Here is a 20,149-nt window from a genome sequence, read left to right as displayed (position 1 = left end):
TACAAAAATAAGAAAAACACTGTTAAAAAAAGTGCTCCAGCAGGCCTCACAGACTTTGACATACTTAAGCTGATGGCTAGTCAATTCTAAACTATTTTTTGGTCAAGAATTCAATCCAGTAATTATTACTTCTCCAATTCTTTAGTCTTCATTTCCAAAACTTTAAATCTTAAGTTATACATAAGAAAAATAATCTCATCATACAGTCTTATTATGTCCAATTATCTTTTGAGATCGCCATCTTGTACCAATATTAAGTATGCAGTGGAGAGACTTTCTATAAGCTTAAGCTTTCAATTCAATCCACTTGTCTATACTTTGTGTAAAACTGTATAATAATTATTGTCATTTGCTATGCGATACAATATAGATGAATAAATATGTTTAAACCAATCCAGTAACCCGCTGACATTCTCGGCCGAGGTTAATCAGGTCATCTGTAGCCGAGTCAGCCAATAACAATCAAAGTGCTAAAAGCGCTGAAACTACGGGGTAGGTGGTGTGGGCTTTGGGAAACAGCTTGGAATGCTGATAATACGACATCAGTTTTCATAATAGCTCAAATATCAGGATAGATATCTGCAGCCAAGCGTGCTCGCACACCCAGTAAAACTCGTACATGCTTCCACACTGTTCCATTTCGTACTGTGTATTACTATTAAGGGAAAACAAAAACATGTTTAAGCTTTTATAAAAAATATATTATATCTATCTAAATATATGCAAGACGCAGTTTAAAGTAACGCATTAAACAGATACACATTTCCATTGGTGACATTATGTATTTTGCATTCAGCATCCAGAACCATTTTTTTTCATAAAAGACGTAGTGGAATATCACAAGAATATTTCAATAAAAATATATCTCCCAACATGTTTCAATTTGTAGTTTATAATTTTTCTCCATTTCATCATATATAGACTGGTAATTGCGCTGTCAAATGGCTGTTTCATTTCAAAAGTATCAATATCTTGGCGTATAAAAAACAGGTACCGGTTTACAAAGCGTCTAAATATATATGCATATATCTACATAACCGTAAATTTTCCTAAAAAAAAACAGTATTCAAGTAAGAAAACCGCTTTGAGGCCATGTATTAAAAATATCATTAATTTTATGTTACTGACAAAAGAAATTGTCATATTCTTCTTTTGTAATCACACCGTTGCCGTCCCGATCACTAAACTGCAGGAATTTTCCAATAACCGAGTTGCACTTGTCGGCAGGAAAGTAGGCCTTAATCAGCTCGATAGCCTCGCCTCTTGAAAGTTCTCCACTTCTGTCCGTGTCGTACTTCCTCCATAACTGGGCAAGATCATCCCTTAAACAGCAACAGAAAACGATTTTATTAAACTGCGCGAAAAGTTCATGCTAAAATACAGTTGTTTCATATTACTGCTAATCTTTTATTACCAGCACCGCACACATACACGCACACACGCACGCACGCACGCACACACACACACAAGAAATTTTTTACAATTTTACAACCGGAATTCCATGAGTTTGTAAGAATTGTACTAAAACAAAATACATCGGTATATGATGTCCCGCATCCCGTGTACGTGGCAAAGTCTTTTGAATACGGGTTATATCAGACTGGCTGGAATTCGTAAGCAAAAAAAAAAAAAAAAAAAAAGAAAAAAATATGGAGGATATTTGTTTGTTTTAGTGTAAGATCGAATTTATTTCACCGAGTGAACACTATAATGCGATATTTTCACGAGCGGCGCAGCTACGAGTGACAATGTATCTTTGTAGAAAAACTGTAAATAGTTCTTTTACATTGTATTATGATAGAATGTATATATTTATGATCCTATTAGTATTTCTATACATCTATATCTTTACTAAAGTATATTTTGCAAGGAATTTTCTAGTATTTATAATTCATATTCTTTCGCATTCAAGTGTAGTTCCGTACCAGTGAAAAATAAAAACTGAAGAGCATAAAATAAACCCATACAATCCACTGTCTACATTATCATCCTTGCACAAACTAAATATTAACGAATTTGCCACTTTAAAATCGCGTAAGCACCCATAACGTAGAATATCTCTGCTGTTAAACCTAAGTGCAAGCCATAATCCATTACGTATTTCCATATCAAAAATTTAACTCAAGACCTCTCTGCTTGGTGACAAACTATAAGAGGAACAAAAAAATGAACCTGAATACAAGGGCCGTAACTCTACTAATTTTTTTTCAATCAGTACAGAAGTAAATCTCTGTAATGTCTGCAATTCCCTTTACACACTTAAACAAAAAATGTAATTTCAATAGCTCAATGCACCTATTCACCAAGCATTGTCTTTACATCTAGTATTCACATGGTAAAAATGCGGAAAAACATTCCTGACGCACAGACGGGCTGACGGACGGACTCAGTTGAATACCTCTGGCGTGTTATGTCTAGATCTTTACAACTCTTCAATTACTACACTGTTTCATAGTTAGCTTCGGTCTATCATTGAAATATTTTGCCAGGACCTTAAAGTGTGAGTTGGAGTATTTAGCGAAAATAATGAAGTTCTATACATATATTGTCCGCCACATATATCCAGTATGGATGTCCTGGTAACTTATTGGTCTGCAAAGCGATTATTTCACCAAAAATCATCTAAAATTTACTCACGCTCGTGACTTCGACATTTGATCAACAAATTCCCTTTTGGTGATTTTATCATCATTGTCAGTGTCAATATCACAGAATATGCCCTGTAAGAAGTGGAAATACATCTAACATTAAATCTTACTGCAAGACTTGGTCAGACTGCTTGTTTTTGTTTAGAATCTAGAATAAATTTGTTAAAATTTGGTCACTTGGGTAAAAAAGATTAAGCCAATAGGCCAAATCTTTTTAAAGTTTGGTTATTGATCTACGTGATTTACATTAAACATGGTCAGAACATGTGTCTCAATTAAATCCAGACCAAATTAGATACTAGGTTATCTTGGGAAAGATCAAGGTCAGGTTACAAGGCCTTCATAGTCCTTTTATAGTATTTTAGAGTATTTCGGTGTAAACCCTGCCTACGCAAAGAACAATTCATGCTTTGTGTATTCCTTTTTTTTTATTTAAACAAGTTTTAAAATCGTATAATCTCTATTTAAACTCATCTCACAAACCCAAGAAGGCGTGAAAGATAAAAGTGAAGTTAGTCTTTATAGCGTTCATATCATTTCAACTGAGTATTAATAGAAAACTGCATCTCTACAGGTTCCTGTATCATAACCCATTATTTAAATTCATATCATGAATATTGACCACTTAGTTTCTTGAAACAAAGCGGTTAAATGAAACAGAAATAAAACAATAACATTAAAACATACCGCAATTGCGCTATCCGTCATATGTTGATCGTATCTCTTGATCGCTAGTTGAATTTCCTGTACCGTTAGTTTGCCGTCTTGATTCTTGTCTGCATTTCTCCAGAACTCTTCAATTTGTTCTCTAGTCAATTTCATCTTTCAGCGAGAGAACTTACCTGTGAAATAAAATCTATAGCCTAGAATATATTCCGAGATATGGATTAAACACTTTAAGAAGTAGAAAAATTCCCTAAAATCATGGTTTGAATTGAAAGGTTTTCGCCAAGTGATTACACTGATCCAGTATCTTTCTTTGTTGACAGAAGTGGTATTTCTGGATGTCAACAAGGTGAAGCTTGCAATATTATGATTCATTACAACAGTCCTTACATCAATTGCCTGTTCATAGCTTGTGCATTGTTTAAGAAATAATATAGTCCAAACAGTGATTTGTCGCTGAATAAAATCATTCTTTAGAGTTCATTTGCGCAGGAATTATTACTCTGGCTACCGACTAGAGATTCTTTTGTTTTAGAAAAAAAAATCTTTTATATAGTCTGACTTCATCAGTCTTGGCTCTGATTACCTATTATGTTTCGAGAAGAAAAGGGACATAATTATACAAAATTTGAATAGCCTCAGGAGTTATCTCCTATGAACAAAACATACGGTCTGAACACAGACTAAGGAATTATATACTAATATATGATATAAACGTGCACATTTAAACGATAAACAATGTTTTTAGTCAAGGGTAAATCGCTGAAATATATCATTTCGAACCTAGCACGTTAGCAAGGATTAAATTATCTATCTACATCTTATTCAAATTTACTTTCTTTCCCACAAATCCAACACAGTTACTTTCCTACGGTGTTCCGTTTGGACAATCGTGACTTTTTATTGAATCCTAAACCGCGATGTACGATGGTACGATGACGAAAACGCGATGGTGCGATGGCACGATGATGAAACAACGATGGTACGATGGTGAAAACGCGATGGCACGATGATGCGATGGTACGATGGTGAAATATCGATGTAATATCGCGTTTTCATCATCGTACCATCGCGTTTTCACCATCGTATCATTGTACCATCGCGTTTTCATCATCGTACCATCGCGTTTTCACCATCGTGCCATCGCGTTTTCATCATCGTACCATCGCATTATTACCATCGTACCATCGCGTTTTCACCATCGTGCCATCGCGTTATCACCATCGTACCATCGCGTTTTCACCATCGTACCATCGCGTTATCACCATCGTACCATCGCATTATCACCATCGTACCATCGCCTTCCGGTGGTCATGCGCAGTGGTACAGTATATGTGTCAGTAATAAATCTCATTTTCACATTGCACTATGTTCCTTCTACGACCTAACAAGAATAACTATTACATCCAGCTTTTTTTTTTACTTTCATGCATACATAAATACAAAGGACGTGGCCTTGACCTTGAAGATTTTACACAGTTTTAATGAGTTGAGCACTGAACATTTTGAAAAACATTTTGCAAAACAGCAGAATCTAAATGGTAAATTTCTTCTCACAAAATACATTGAGATACATTCATCTATTGTTGAGAAAAATTCAAGTGCACGGAACTACGCCTTTCTAACCGGAAAGCGATGGTACGATGGTGAAAACGCGATGGTACGATGGTAAAAACGCGATGGTACGATGGTGATAACGCGATGGCACGATGGTGAAAAGGCGATGGTACGATGGTGAAAACGCGATGGTACGATGGTGAAAACGCGATGGTACGATGGTGATAACGCGATGGCACGATGGTGAAAACGCGATGGTACGATGATGAAAACGCGATGGCACGATGATACGATGGTGAAAACGCGATGGTACGATGGTAAAAACGCGATGGTACGATGGTGATAACGCGATGGCACGATGGTGAAAAGGCGATGGTACGATGGTGAAAACGCGATGGCACGATGATGAAAACGCGATGGTACGATGGTGATAACGCGATGGCACGATGGTGAAAACGCGATGGTACGATGATGAAAACGCGATGGCACGATGGTACGATGGTGAAAACGCGATGGTACGATGGTGAAACCGCGATGGTACGATGGTGATAACGCGATGGCACGATGATGAAAACGCGATGGTACGATGGTGATAACGCGATGGCACGATGGTGAAAACGCGATGGTACGATGGTGATAACGCGATGGCACGATGGTGATAACGCGATGGCACGATGGTGAAAATGCGATGGTACGATGATGAAAACGCGATGGCACGATGGTACGATGATGAAAACGCCATGGCACGATGGTGCGATGATGAAAACGCGATGGTACGATGATGAAAACGCGATATTACATCGATATTTCACCATCGTACCATCGCATCATCGTGATTTCACCATCGTGCCATCGCGTTTTCACCATCGTACCATCGTTGTTTCATCATCGTGCCATCGCGCCATCGCGTTTTCGTCATCGTACCATCGTGCATCGCGGTTTAGTTTTAAATAAAAAGTCACGATTGTCCAAACGGAACACCGTACTTTCCAGACACTGCCACCACTTATAAATTGGGCTGAATTTTAGCCGGGTTACATTTTTCATTATTTTAATTCTGTTGTACAAAGTGTAAAACGAGCAAAACACTAAAAATAATGCAGTAATTTATTGTGGAATCGATGTTTCTTATAATTTACTGGCATGCTTAATTTAAATAGACCGATTACTCAGTCCGAGTAAATTTGACGACTTCAGAGCGCAGTTGTCATTTCAACATATACTAGATCAGGAAAACACACAAAAATTGCTACAAAATGTCACGTTTCACTTCACGTTTTCAAATATGATTCATTTTTACAATGGGCAGTGTAAGATAGTTATAGGTTAAAGGTCAGTAATTCAAATCCTTCTTTGTTTCATATAAAAAACGACAACTTCATGTCGTCTTTACGTATCTTTAGAGAACATCACTTTTTCCTACATCAATTTTTCATGAAGGTTTTATCACAAATTAACGCAAAAATGAAAAGAAAATAGGGGGTTGAATAGTTCCTAGTGAAATGCCAGTCAGTTGTGGTCTGCTACCCTAAAAATGGCACATATTTGCTCTCCTCCGCGCAATAAACACCTACTTCCGGTTTCGATCTGCAAAACTTGCCATGTGGGTTGTATGAACATGAAAACCGTCTCATTTCATGCAGAATGTATTCTAGTAGCGAAAAAGTGTGATTAAAGCACTCGTTCTACACGAATTTGCGCAGAAAATGGGAAAATTAGGATCTATTTATTATGGACTTCTTTCGACTGCACCACGGAAGCACATTTTCGACCGAATTACTAACCTTATTCCTATAAGGTTCATGTTCAGGTAAGTGATCGGACAATTCGTCACATGTTTTCGCGACTTCACATATAGCCGTAATATACTGACTATCATAGACAGATTGAATTCGATAAAACAATTTCTTTCTGATTCTTTTAATTGGTTGAGTAATTTTATTAGTATAGATAAATCATGTATCTGTATCTTGAAAATAAACCCAAGTATTTGGTTTTAAACATATTTATTTATCAAGCTATACATGACATGTAGCACCCATACGTATATGTTAAGACAAGTTGATTGAATTGAAAGCTGCTAGAACTTATAGTAATTCTCTCCAAGTATTTATGCAAATGTTCTTCTTTCTCAATTAAACGTGGCTAATGTGAAAGATACAGTGGTGCAAACTTACTGCCATAATCATGATTTTTACGAGATATCATAATACGTCAATCTCGATGGCAATGAACATGAACTAATTCACCCCGTGAGTTATTTAAGTGAAAAGAAAGAAAATCGCTTTAAGGAATAAAACTGACGAATCATGACATTGTCTTGTTTATCATATCATATTTGAGACACACACGAAAATAAACTCTCCCAACATTTCATGAAGCTGACCTCATATAATTGGAAATAGAACAAGCTAATCAGGGTCCTGATTTTGATACACATTCACTTTCACTGGTGAAATCACAGTTTTGATTGTTCGAGTTTCTAAAGTAAAGAGAAATGATTTCTACAAACAATAAGAAACCAAATTTAAAAGAAATACAATGTATCACTGCAAATTAATCGATAGAAAATCTAACTCACATAAAAAATCCTATCAAATAATAAATAACTAATTTCCACCTGTTCACGACGAAAATGCTCGACACACGATTTTCGTTTCTTTCCAAGACAGAAATACAACGGCTACTAGTAATGATTTATTTCCATTAAACACGTTTTTAACACTAGCATCTAAGAATACTTATTTAATTCCAAGCTAATTATGTAAAATTATTTAAAACACATACTTAAAACAAACTAAAACAAACTCCTGACGTGCAACTCCCAGATAAGGTAATGAATGCAGACACGTTCACTGCACTTTAGCAAATGCGGTTTACAAACAGCTAGACTTGAAACGTGATGTATGAGTGGGCGTGCACTGATTTTTGTTCATGCTTCTAGATTTACATAATTTATGAATTTTCTATTGATATGGAGAAAATGCTGGAGAGACGCAATGTTGTCGAATAAAAAGCAACGGGGATGATTTCTTACTGTATTACTGATGTACCATTTGAAGATACGGGGACCACTAGACCATTTGCCGAAAAGTCACGTGGGTTGGCCGTATAGAATGGAGTAAACTGTATGACCAAACAACAAACACCCAGTGGAAAGCAATTATTCGCAATAAATTCTGGTATGCCTTATCTTGTTCTGCATTAACCAAACTTGATGCGTCCATACTTTGTACACAATATATTTTAACAAAAAAAAAACCTTCGTTATATCGCACCGTCGCCCTATAAATCTACAGGACTGAGGGGCGAAACAATGATGGCAGTAGCGGAAAACTGTAACTGCAAGCATTTCTTCGATGTGTCTTAAAAACCTAACACTCGTACATCTAATTTCTGTTGTGTGGCATAAATGCCCTAGTTTTGAGAGGAAATATGCATATCTCGTTTAAAAATATAAAGTTGAACGCAACTGAAATCAAATCTTTAATGGCCACATTAACCCGAATGTATTTATTTTTACCGACCTAGATCGTGACTTTAACCATTTATTAGCATGTTTCATTGATTAATGAATTCACCTTGGTGATCGATTGTTTTCATGTACAACGTACATGCACTCACATGTTCAAATAAATTTCAATATAAACTTCTGTTTAAGGTGATTTTATATAATACAGTCACTTATCTTTATACACCCACACGCATCTCTGTATTCTTTATTATGTTTACATACTGTAAATTTAATACTTTACACAAAAGCAAACAAGAACGACAGAAAATGATATCTATATATATAAAGACGTTTTTTTAAAATGTCCGGGTTGGAGAAACATCTTAGTTCATCATAAGATATGTAACGTAAAGTTAGATAGTCATTGGATGGTCGGCAGAATACCATCAACTCTGTCTTGAGGTCGCGAGTTAAAAGACCGCTTTGTTCATTGCCGTACATCCTCTAAAGTTGACGATGTTGGGTTTTGTTATGCTGTTATAAATTAAGCTGAGGTAATTAGGTACAACCCCCATGCACCGTTTAAAGACATGTGTGAACATTCTTTGCAATTACTTTACGAATTTTGCATAAATTTTATGTCCTGAAAGAAGCTTATGCACTCTTGTATTCAGTTATCACGCGTTTAAATATGCAAGTTTTAAATATGGAAGTAGCAATGCATATAAACGAACCATTAAAACTAGAATGAACGTAATATGAACATTCTGCACAAACAGACAGACAGACAGTCAGACAGACAGACAGACAGACAGACAGATAAATGGATTGATGAATGGAAGGATGGAGGGAAGAATTAATTGGCGAGTCGGTATCAGTCAGTAGATATGTGAGTCGGTTGGTGAATGAACGGTGGGACGGCCGGACAGGGTTTAACCTGTCCGGTTAATTAACGATGTAACTCATTGCAGAGTTGGAGCGGTCTTCTGCGCTTGCCCGAAAATGATTATCAATTGTAGCGCACGGCAAAAATATGCATATTTTTGCATGTCCGCGCGCATTTAGTATATAATATGCATAATATACTGACTAAAGGTTAGTGTTAGTATCACCATGGTTACAAAATATATACATTTAAGATATTTTTCGTTTAAATTTAGTTAATCCGGTATATACCGGAGTCTGTAATTTATACAGGCGCTCCAAGTCTGCATTTAGTCACAGTCGTTAATTAATGCGTTATCATGATTGCAGTTTGGGGAATGTCTGTCAATACAGGACAATATTCCCGTTTCTAGCAAATGTCTGGCTAAATTTAAGCGTCTTCAAATTTGCATTTCAAGATCTTTCCACAAGAAGCATCACACTCGAAACATTGTTCCGTCCCGGTTGGTGTCTTAGCAAATGTCATATACACAAGAAGCATGTTACCTGCTTTTGGTCGGTTTTTCGATATATTCCCCTATTGTTAGAAAGAAATAGCCACTCTTTTCAGTATCAGGGACGGATTTGTTTGGTAATTTACAAAAACCTCCATTTAGTTCGTTCCATCCAGTACTTTATATGGCTCCGAACAGAAGAAAGAAAGCGAAAATGACGAACTGACAAAAGGACAACACCAAAACGATATTTCCGCTTTAAAGGTTACTTTTATCTAAAAAACTAAGCAAAGTGCCATTTTGTGTCTTAAATGTCGCGGATTTCATGACGATCCATTTTCTATGCCAGGATTCCTGTCTACATTATGATCAATTCATATCTCAGAAATATTTGTTAGTTGGGCATTTCCTTATTGAGAATTCATCTCAGACCTATAGTGCAACACGTTTCTGAGTTAATGTTAGTGACAGTTGACAGACATTTAATCAAATCCTGTTTAAAGGTCCAATACTAAGGAAAGTGAACATTTTAATTTCTTTTAAAAAGCACAGAAACTATTTCATTTTATTGGAAAATGAAAGTTGGTATGTAGAAATTCGAAATAAATCGCAGTATATGTACAATTATTTTTCTATGAAGTATGAAGAAAGTTAAAAAGACCTGGGGGGTCATTCTGTCGATTCATTGAAATTTCAACATAATACACATACATTTCTTTGAGTTCCAAAGACCTTCTGTAAATTTTGACCTGCCAATCTTCATTATTTAGTGTCTTGCAGAAGTCTATGCACTGGCTGTGAAAAAAATTGCCAACTCACTTTCCCTTAGTAATGGACCTTTAAATATTTTGTTGTCATGTATACACAGCTCATATGACTAGGGATCGTCCGTAGGAATAATGGCGACTTTTCTTTCCGCATAGGCCTAAACATTTTACGTAAATTAATTATTTTCGTAGTTGTCTCCAGCCATCTCTGCCGAATACAAAGTTCTGTTGAAGAAATAAGATACCTCATCACAAAGGAGCGTTTAAAGATGTCACTTCCTGTTTAGTGTTTACTAGTAATCTTTGTGACAAATATATTTTGTGCAGCGTAATCCTTGATAGCAATACTGCGTACGCACAATAATGGAAAACCAAACATTTGCAAGCATGACATTTATTTTCAAAGAAATATATTATAAATTGCATTTTTGTGTGATACAAGTTAAGCACCTAAAACATGTATTAAACTATCCTATAAAACAAACAATAAAACTGGGTTATTATATATTATGATGAAAAGAAGACAACATAAAAATATGCACATTCAAAAAATGCATTAAGTCCGAAAAGAATTTTTTTTTACTTTCCTATAATTGATTTTTTTTCATCAGATCGTAAAAATATTCTATCCGATCACTCACGGAAAATGCCAATACCGACGGACATCACTTCCTACTACACAATTCCAAAATATGTTTCTTAAGCCAATGATATGAAAGCTTGCACGTTAGGTTAGATATTCAGCAACTACTTTCCCATCATGTGAAATGATCTCATCAAACTTGACATGAAATTGCCTAAGATGAAGTCTGGATGTGTTTTCGTTTATTTACACGCAACTGTAGTCTGTATTGTATATTTACAGAACAAATTATCTATGTCTTCTAAAAGCATTTGCATATATACACATAATATTGAAAGCCGTTGTATGCTCACTGTTCCCTATTCTCCACCAGGATAGCAAGCATTTCTTAATAACTGTCCAAATCAAATTTATCCGAATATCCATCTAAATTTCTATCCGAAAAATTTTTTGAATTCGCCGAATGTTATGATCCCGTCTCCATTGTCACAATAACAGAGGAATTTTCCGACGACATAATTCGCTTGATCCTCTGGGAAACAACTCCTAATCATTTCGATAAGTTCACCTCTGCTTAAGGTCTTACTGCCGTCTTTGTCATACTGCTTAAATAGTTTTTCCATTGCGACTCTGAAAAAATATCCGTCAGAGAAAAGTTCAAAAGTCTATTATGTTTCAATCATTAACTCTAGAAAATATCTGTAAATTAATGAACGAAGTACTTCTGAAACTGTACGCATTTAATATCGTTAGTATGAAACTCTGTATTTTTAGCTAAAACGGCTCTCTTTTCTAGGGTATTCATGGATTTCAAATTTTGAAGAAAAAATGAATCCTTTATTTGAAAAACATTAAAGGATTTCGTAGTTTAACAAATTTTTTAACAGTCTACTCAAAATGCCATTTAGATTTTGTATTTAAACTTTTTTTCTGGCTACTGACTCCAGGTATTATCTCCCTTAGTACAGGTTAAGTACTTTTTGAAAATTGACCAGTGCACTCCTTTAGAGGGATGCGATTACTGAAGACTGTGGTGAGGATGTTGATGAATCTCTTATGGTCTGAAAACAGACTATTTACTTTTATCAAATTAACTTACGCTCGTTTTTGTCGTTCGTTCATTTCCGCTATAAATTCTCTTTTTGACATCCGTTTGCTTTCATCTTTGTCGACGGCACAAAACATGCCCTAATTTAAAAACGGAAAACAAAACAATTGTCTGAATTGTATAACAAGTTAAAGGCGGTAAGAACATGTTATAACGTAATGTAATGCTATAATCAAAATTGCCCTTTCGGACCCTAACCAACATTGAGGTTCGGAATCTGAGCTACCCACTCTACCTCCCCAAATATGAGGTCACAGTAGCGTAAATGGTATCACCGACTTTGTGTAAATTTCGTCACTGGAGGCAGACTCGAGAATTATTAAGATCAGCATCAAGCTTTAATCACAGTCGAGCAAAAGCTGCACATACTTAATTAAAATGAATATCAATACAAGACTTACAGCTATTTCGGCGTCAGAAACATCACGGCTATACTTTCTGATGGCAACCGCTAGCTCTTGTATGGTCAGATCGCCGCTGTTATCAGTGTCGGCAACACGCCAGAAATCCTCAATCTGCTGCATGGTAAGTGACATCTTTATGAAGCAGTGGTAATCAGACCTGTTGATAAAACAACATTTATAGAATTACAGTCGAAAAGGTGAATATGGCATGACTCCGGCCCCGCAAACCGATAGGACCTTTTGAAAGACATGTGTACGACATGGAAGCTTCTCTTGTCAACTTCAAACCCCTGTTAATTTGTTGTCACCTTCTCAGAAAAAAATCCTTGTGCACTATATTAATCAATTCTCTGTATAAATATAAGAGTACAAACAGTTTTTTTAGGTTGTTTTTGAAATACATTTTACATTTATTCTAAAGTTGAAAAGCGGAGCAGTCGGGGATCCGGTTGGGCGGGTCAAGGATGCTTGCAAAGCATGGAACACCTGCCCTACTAAACTGAAAAAGTATAAAACTTTGAAGAAAAAATGAGATAATCTATAACTTGCGATGAAAATCCATGGTTTTCTTCTCTGATTTACCTATAAACTGTTTCATATATATATGTTTCAACTTTTACATTTAGTGTTGGTGACCTTTACGGGTTTGCCCGTTATAAACACAACAAGCAAGAAACGCTGACTGCCAAATTCTGCGACTAAACTGTTGTAACGTTCGTAATCTCTCTTTGAAAAACGTATGTACTGAAGGCCGGTGATGCATGCTGTTTGCCAAATGTTTAATGTCAATTATTAACTGTCAAACGCTAATTGTCAAATGATAAATGCTAAGTGTCCATCTTTCAATTTGGACGGTACCAATAACTGTCAAAAGGGGTGCTTACCAAAACGATACTGACTGAATAGATCTTGACCAGAATGCACGGGTGTGCTGGCTGACCATGATCTACATTGGTCGCACAGGCAGAATCAATCTTGTATAGCATCCTAAGTATTAACAGTGAAATTCGGAACAATACCTGCCAAATGCTTATTGTAAAGTGCTTATTCAAATAAAAGTTGAATATATCAGTGAATGAACGCATCTTTGAAATGGCCATTTGCCACACAACTCTGTTTCTGTTAAAAACGTTTTTTTAGAGTGAACAGTTTCGATTTTCCCCTGACTGGTAGGATATATCATTGCTTCAAATCAGACTAGTAGAACATTATATGTTTTGTTATAATTAAATGTTACGTTCATTAGTTTAAGAGATATAGATAATTAAATAATGAAGTTAAAGAGTTTGACGATTAGCAATAATTATCAGTAACTATTCGACATTTACCATTAGGCATATGACATATAGCATTTGCTATGTGGTATTTGGCATTAAATATTTGGCAGCTAGCATTAAGTAATTGGCATTTTGTATTAATTATTTGTTATTTAGCATATGGTAATGGCGCACCGGCCTTCCATACTTATACTATAATTCTATTCTTCCATTTTCGCTTTAGAAGCAAGGGGAGAAACTCTTACAATTAGTCTGGCCTAGTTGTCATCGGTCGCGCGTATGAAACACTTTCATTATGCAATTCAAACTAGGCCACGGATGACTGACTAAACATTAGAGCAAAAGTCTTAAGACATTAACAAAACGATTACGACATTTTCAATATCCTTCAATTGAACCGAAGAAAGAGATATTAGACTGTAGCCGCAGTACACCAAAATAAATCTAGAGCTATAAATTATTATTCGTTGTGTTTTTCCAATTTCGACAACAATCAACCACAATCCTTGTCACAGGTATGTTCCAATATTTGACCTTGACGATTTAAATTTAATTTTTATTTTTGTACAATATTTACAATAATTTACTATGATTTTTGTTGCTGTTTTCCCTATGCAAATAATTTGACCCATTCCAAATTACATGGTAGAAAAGTATGCTAGCTCCCTACCCCCGTGTCCATCCCACGTTTCATTTTCGAATGCTTTTTCTTTGTACAATTTTGTTTATTGCGTGACAGTGGTCCTTCGCTAATGTTTGTGAAGTTGCTTGTCCGGTTGATAAGCAAAAGCACACTGACCGCCCTCAGAATCTTTCTACCCAATGTGATTACGGGACCAGTATTTTTTACTGTTTTGTCAGTGTTTACAGACAGACAGACAGGCAGGCAGGCAGGAAGGCACGTACTATTTTGCTGTTAAAATTTTGCGGTCGCGACAGGCACGGTATGTTCACTCAGTCTTAAAAGTGTGTTCGTTGAATTTTATGTCATTTGATTCTTGCGACAGTAATGTGATTTACAACCAGAAATTTGTAAAACCAGAAAAAAAGTTGCAGCAGCCGAGTTGGATTTAATGATACATGTATATACTTATTTGATTTTTTTTAAGAAAACCGGTCTAGCAATTGCAAGGCACATATCCTATAAAACATTTTCTAATTTTTACTGTATATACGCGAACAAACTATACGTTTTGCAAACCACAGCAAAAAATGATTTCAATTTTGCAGTTAAATAGTTTTAATTTCAATAAAAGACAGAAAAAAAATCTTGTTGGTAAATATTCTTAAATTAATTTCAACAATTTGACAGAAAAAAAAATATAAATCAAACTCACTGTACTTCTGTCTTAAATCCTTTTGTCCGTTTCAAGTTATGTCAGTCACAGCTGGTTAAATTTGCTTAACGATACCTTTGGATGAAAAAATTTACGTTAACTTCGACTTATAAAGTGTTTTTAGATACCTGGACTTTCAAATGTTCAACCAAGTGAAGAAATCGGTTGATACCAATAAGAAAGTTTTCATCTACATACATAAAGTAACGATTTTTCCCAAGGTAATTGAATACTTTTATATGGTTAACCTATCTACCTGTAGGCTATTCAATTGTTATTTTATCTTACAAGGCTGTAGTTGGTGTTTATTTTTGTGGGAATACATAAACTTGCCTTTGGCGAAAAGCATTAAACCCTGACCCTAATACATCTTGAGCTTAAAGACCTACCAAAGAGAATACTGTCTTCTTTTGTCTTTCCATGATGGTAATGAGAAATACCAGTGCTTGATTTAAGATTCTATCACTTTTAAGATTTACTTTTATATAAACAAAGGATTTTACCGTGTATTGTCTTTTGGATTAAAACACGTTTCCCAAAACGGCCAATGTTTGGCTATTCCGCATAAAAAGTGATTCAAGATTAGTATCTCATCCTGATGTATTTTAGTTTTGCGTGCTTTGCAAATAAAACCCGTTTTTCGTTCAGAAGAGTCGTAATTGATCACTCAGGCCACCGGCCTTCATGATTAGATTACTACGCATCTGAGCTCAAAACAATGTTTTATTTACCAACCAAGCACGCAAAACTAAAATCTCGATGGACACTGTACTGTGTGTAATGCCTTAATATTATATGCATGTACAGTACTTGATGTATTTAGTAAAGTTAAAAACAACACGTTGTTTCTTTAGTGTAACATAGTTTTTTGTCTTCGTTTTTTTTTTAAACTATACTGTGAATGAACTAGAAACGAAGTTGTTCAGGAAAGCTTAAATTGTCCATTTGTCCTTTATTACACCGGTATCAGCAAAATGATTTTCATGAAGTTTATGATGTGGGTGGGGTGGAGGGAATATTTCACCAGCTTTTGTGGGTCTTCAAATATGAATAATATTATGCATAAATATTTACACGCTATACCTTGGTGTTTAAAGCAGCAACCTGTATACTTATTTTCTATCATTTATGTCACACGTTCAAGTGCTCCTAGTCTGCAATATTTCTTGGAATTTTACGCTCTTTTTATAGCATATGAAAATATCCAGTTTTTTTCTCCATCCATGTTGTTCCGCTGGGCAGGAATTGTGTGTCTACGCCCACTTTCATATGTTGTTCTGGTCACAATTGGGTAAATAGTTTTCCCTATATATTCTATATAAAACTGACCTTTTTTAAAGGGCTACCAAACATAGCTAGACCCATTTCAGAGAACAAATCCTTACCTCATTTTAAAGAGTTATGATAAAAATGATATAAAATGAAGAGAAAGTAGGGGTCATATATCTTCTAAGAGAGATTTCTCTGGTCACATTTGCTTACTGTAAACTGACATCAAAATCACACTGCTGTGACCTGGAAGTACTACTCATACTAAAATTGAGCTTCTCTTCACCAAATACAACCTGCTCTCCCATTTTTCCTACCAAAATGTCAAAAATACATCCACAATGAAATTTAAGCAGAAACAACTAGCTTCAATTTAGACCTCTGTTGCCATGCCAAGTGAAAAATTAGTGTTCAAATACCTGGCAGCCATTACGCGACTAGACCAGATGGCTCCCACGCTGATTCCTTTAGTTTAGTTAGGCCTATAAGAAAAACTGTTTTTCTGTAATAGTCTCAATTTCATTTGTATAGTACCAGTAACATATCTGTATGAAAAATACCAAGTTTCAGCTTGATTAAATCAGTTTTCCCGGTTGTATGACATTTTCAGTAACGCGGGTCCCTGTGCCAGTTTTCCTTCAAAATTGATATCGCGACATAATTTTTAACCAGTTCTTTTAGCCAGAGCTGGTTTTTATCCTATTTCATAAATTTTCACTATAATTTGCAAGCAAATTACACACTAACACTTTGAAATATACTAAATGTCCGCTCTGAAAGGTATAGATGGGCAAAATTTAGAGTATAAATATGCATTTAAAAAAAAAAATACACCCAAAACAGTGAAAATGTGATTTTTTTTGGTTTTTATCAATTTTTGCAGCAAAATTTCAATGAAATGCTCAGTTTTTACCAAAATCTGACCAAACTAGTTCATTTATATCAATATCTGGACAAATCTCAATTTTTGCCCACATTTTCTTATAGGTCACAATTGGGTAAATAGTTTTCCCTATATATTCTATATAAAACTGACCTTTTTTAAAGGGCTACCAAACATAGCTAGACCCATTTCAGAGAACAAATCCTTACCTCATTTTAAAGAGTTATGATAAAACTGATAAAAAATGAAGAGAAAAGTAGGGGTGATGCATCTTATAAGAGAGATTTCTCTGGTCACATTCGCTTACTGTAAACTGACATCAAAATCACACTGCTGTGACCTGGAAGTACTACTCATACTAAAATTGAGCTTCACTTCACCAAATACAACCTGCTCTCCCATTTTTCCTACTAAGATGTCAAAAATACATCCACAATGAAATTTGGTTTAAACATATTTATTTTCCCAGTATGTACATTTCAATGATTTTTACATACATAAATTCTGGATTGGACTGGAAGCCAGTAGGCTTATTGAAGTCCTCTCCATATATATAATCAATTTACACAAAATCCTGGCGTAATCGAACTTATAAAAAGGAAATGCTCTCTTATATTATTGTATTTGAGTTGATCTAAGTTATCGGAAAAGAAACATATCAAACTAGCGAAAACAAAACAAAAGTATATAAATAAAAATCAAAATATAATATAGATTCTAGATAAGTAAAAAGAAATCTGAGAGTAATTGGACACGAAGAGTAAGATAGGCGACAGGGTTATTAGTTTTGTACAATGGTGAATTATCCAAGGAAGCGTTTCGATTTCTCTGTATATCTGTGTACTGTAGAGAAGATAGCGGTATTGTCTTCGTACGAGAGAGACTGGCCACCACAAAGGAGAACATTTAAAGATATCTGGCAATAACTAGAAACTGTCTCCAGGAGACTCATTCGTAGGTCATTGTACCTTTCACAGTGAAGGAAGAATTGATTAGCGCTTTCAGCGTAGCCACAAGTACAGTTTGGAGAGTCAATAATGTTCTTTGAATAAAGATCTTGCGAAAGTGAACTACAGTTGGTACGTAACCTAGTATGTAAAACCTGAATTTCTCGACTCCCATAATAATAATATTTAGGAACATATACGATATTAGAGTTGAGGTGGTGTTTAAAACTAGATAGTGATTCAGCTTCCCGAGTAGGCCGTGGCAATTTATTGAAAAGACGTACAACTGAAGGAAGAAATGAGTTTTGATAAAGTGTTGTGCGTGCACGTGGAACTTGTATGTCGTCCGCGTTGCGGAGGTTGTAATTAGACCTATCTTCTACGAGTGGGGGAACTAAAGATGACAAGTATTCAGGCATAAGACCTTGTTTCATTTTATAAAAAAGAATTAGTTTATGTTTACTTCTTCTATCTTTCAATGTGTCCCAGCCCACTTCTTTCAATATCTGGATAGAAAATAATTTAGTAGTACCGGTCACGATGCGGGCGGCTTCATATTGAATTTTTTCTAGTTCATCGGACTCTTCAGTTGTACAGTTATCAAAAAGGACATCTGCATATTCAAGTATTGGTCTTATATAACTAATATACATTGTTTCTAATGATTTCCGGTCTAAAATGAATTTGAGTTTCCTCATTATATTTAGTCTATTGTAAGCTTTGGATTTAATGTATTCAATATGTTGGTTCCATCGAAGATCATTAGAAAATAGTACACCTATGTGTTTGTGCTTTTGAACTTCTTGAACGATTTGGTTCTGCATTATGATTGGTGGATGGGGGAACTGGTGTATTTTTCTTGAAAAGATAAGACATTCAGTTTTCTTTGGGTTAAATTTAACCAACCATCTTGCAGCCCACTCAGAGATTTTCCACAATGAAATTTAAACAGAAACTAGCTTCAATTTAGACCTCTGTTGCCATGCCAAGTGAAAAATTAGTGTTCAAATACCTGGCAGCCATTACGCGACTAGACCAGATGGCTCCCGCGCTCGTTCCTTTAGTTTAGTTAGGCCTTCTGGAATTTCATTTTACAGTGATAAACCGCTAAGAAATCATTTCGAGTTGACATCTATCCATTAGCATTTATGTAAACTCCAGAAGAGCATATACCCCATTTACATGGTACATTTTGATTTGCACATGAAGATATACCATGTAGTCTGCTCTTGATTTATATCGGTCTGCTATTGTTTTCAGACATAACTTGGATATCGGAATGTCAGGCCAGTATATACAAAAGTTTGATTGAAAAGAAAAGCACATAAACCAGCACCCCATTACAATGTTTAAATATACATCTTGAAAACTTTTTCTTGATCTTATAAAGAACTGAATGCTTACCGTACTGAACCAGTGACACTACTCTTTGAACAAAAGAACCATCTAAATAGACTGCCAGCCTTTCGATGGAAAGTTGACAAGTTCAAGGTATGGAAGTTATGACTCCAGTCGGCTCATTTCTCTACGGCAACCGAAAAGCGACAGCCTCACGTGACCGTAGAGTTCAAAGAAGAAGGCAGAATCCTATCTTTGGAACTGGTTTCTGTGCCTAATTATTTCATCCTTAGCATTTCTATCTTTTATATTTTTTTTTATAAAACGTGAACTAGTGGTTAATGGGTCGGCCACTAAACCTAGGGGGCGTGGGTTTGAGCCCCATAGTGGTGAGGTCACCGTGCAATACCTTATCATATGACACAAGTACTGGATTTTCCAGGAAGTGGACTCGAGAAGGTTCAAACAGGCCTGCAGCTTTCATCACAATCGAGCTAAAATAAATCAGTTTGAACGAAAACGTACAATCGTT

General features: G+C 35.5%; 2 protein-coding genes across 4 annotated transcripts; both read right to left on the bottom strand.

Moving 5' to 3' along the window:
• Positions 1-679: 679 nt before the first annotated feature.
• On the bottom strand, positions 680-7,810 carry LOC123531567 (uncharacterized). 2 transcript variants are annotated; one of them, XM_045312643.2, is made up of 4 exons: positions 7,659-7,810; positions 3,336-3,490; positions 2,638-2,720; positions 680-1,322 (listed from the first exon to the last, which is right to left on the bottom strand). In XM_045312643.2, the coding sequence occupies exons 2-4, from the start codon at positions 3,468-3,470 to the stop codon at positions 1,121-1,123; spliced, it is 420 nt and encodes a 139-aa protein (XP_045168578.1). In that variant the 5' UTR covers positions 3,471-3,490; positions 7,659-7,810; the 3' UTR covers positions 680-1,120. The 2 variants fall into 2 exon arrangements, with proteins under 2 accessions (XP_045168578.1, XP_045168580.1); XM_045312645.2 differs by lacking the exon at positions 7,659-7,810 and adding an exon at positions 7,492-7,617.
• A 3,039-nt stretch (positions 7,811-10,849) lies between these two features.
• On the bottom strand, positions 10,850-15,443 carry LOC123532464 (calcium-binding protein SPEC 2A-like). Of its 2 annotated transcripts, none has more exons than XM_045313908.2 (4): positions 15,309-15,443; positions 12,564-12,723; positions 12,154-12,242; positions 10,850-11,684 (listed from the first exon to the last, which is right to left on the bottom strand). In XM_045313908.2, exons 2-4 carry the CDS (start codon positions 12,696-12,698, stop codon positions 11,489-11,491), a joined length of 420 nt encoding a protein of 139 aa, XP_045169843.1. In that variant the 5' UTR covers positions 12,699-12,723; positions 15,309-15,443; the 3' UTR covers positions 10,850-11,488. The 2 variants fall into 2 exon arrangements, with proteins under 2 accessions (XP_045169843.1, XP_045169844.1); XM_045313909.2 differs by having other exon boundaries at positions 15,181-15,320.
• Between the last annotated feature and the right edge of the window lie 4,706 nt (positions 15,444-20,149).

This window comes from Mercenaria mercenaria, chromosome 11 (genome assembly GCF_021730395.1).
Source record: "Mercenaria mercenaria strain notata chromosome 11, MADL_Memer_1, whole genome shotgun sequence".
In the NCBI taxonomy this organism is placed as follows: domain Eukaryota; kingdom Metazoa; phylum Mollusca; class Bivalvia; order Venerida; family Veneridae; genus Mercenaria; species Mercenaria mercenaria.
This window is presented reverse-complemented; position numbering and strand designations above follow the sequence as displayed.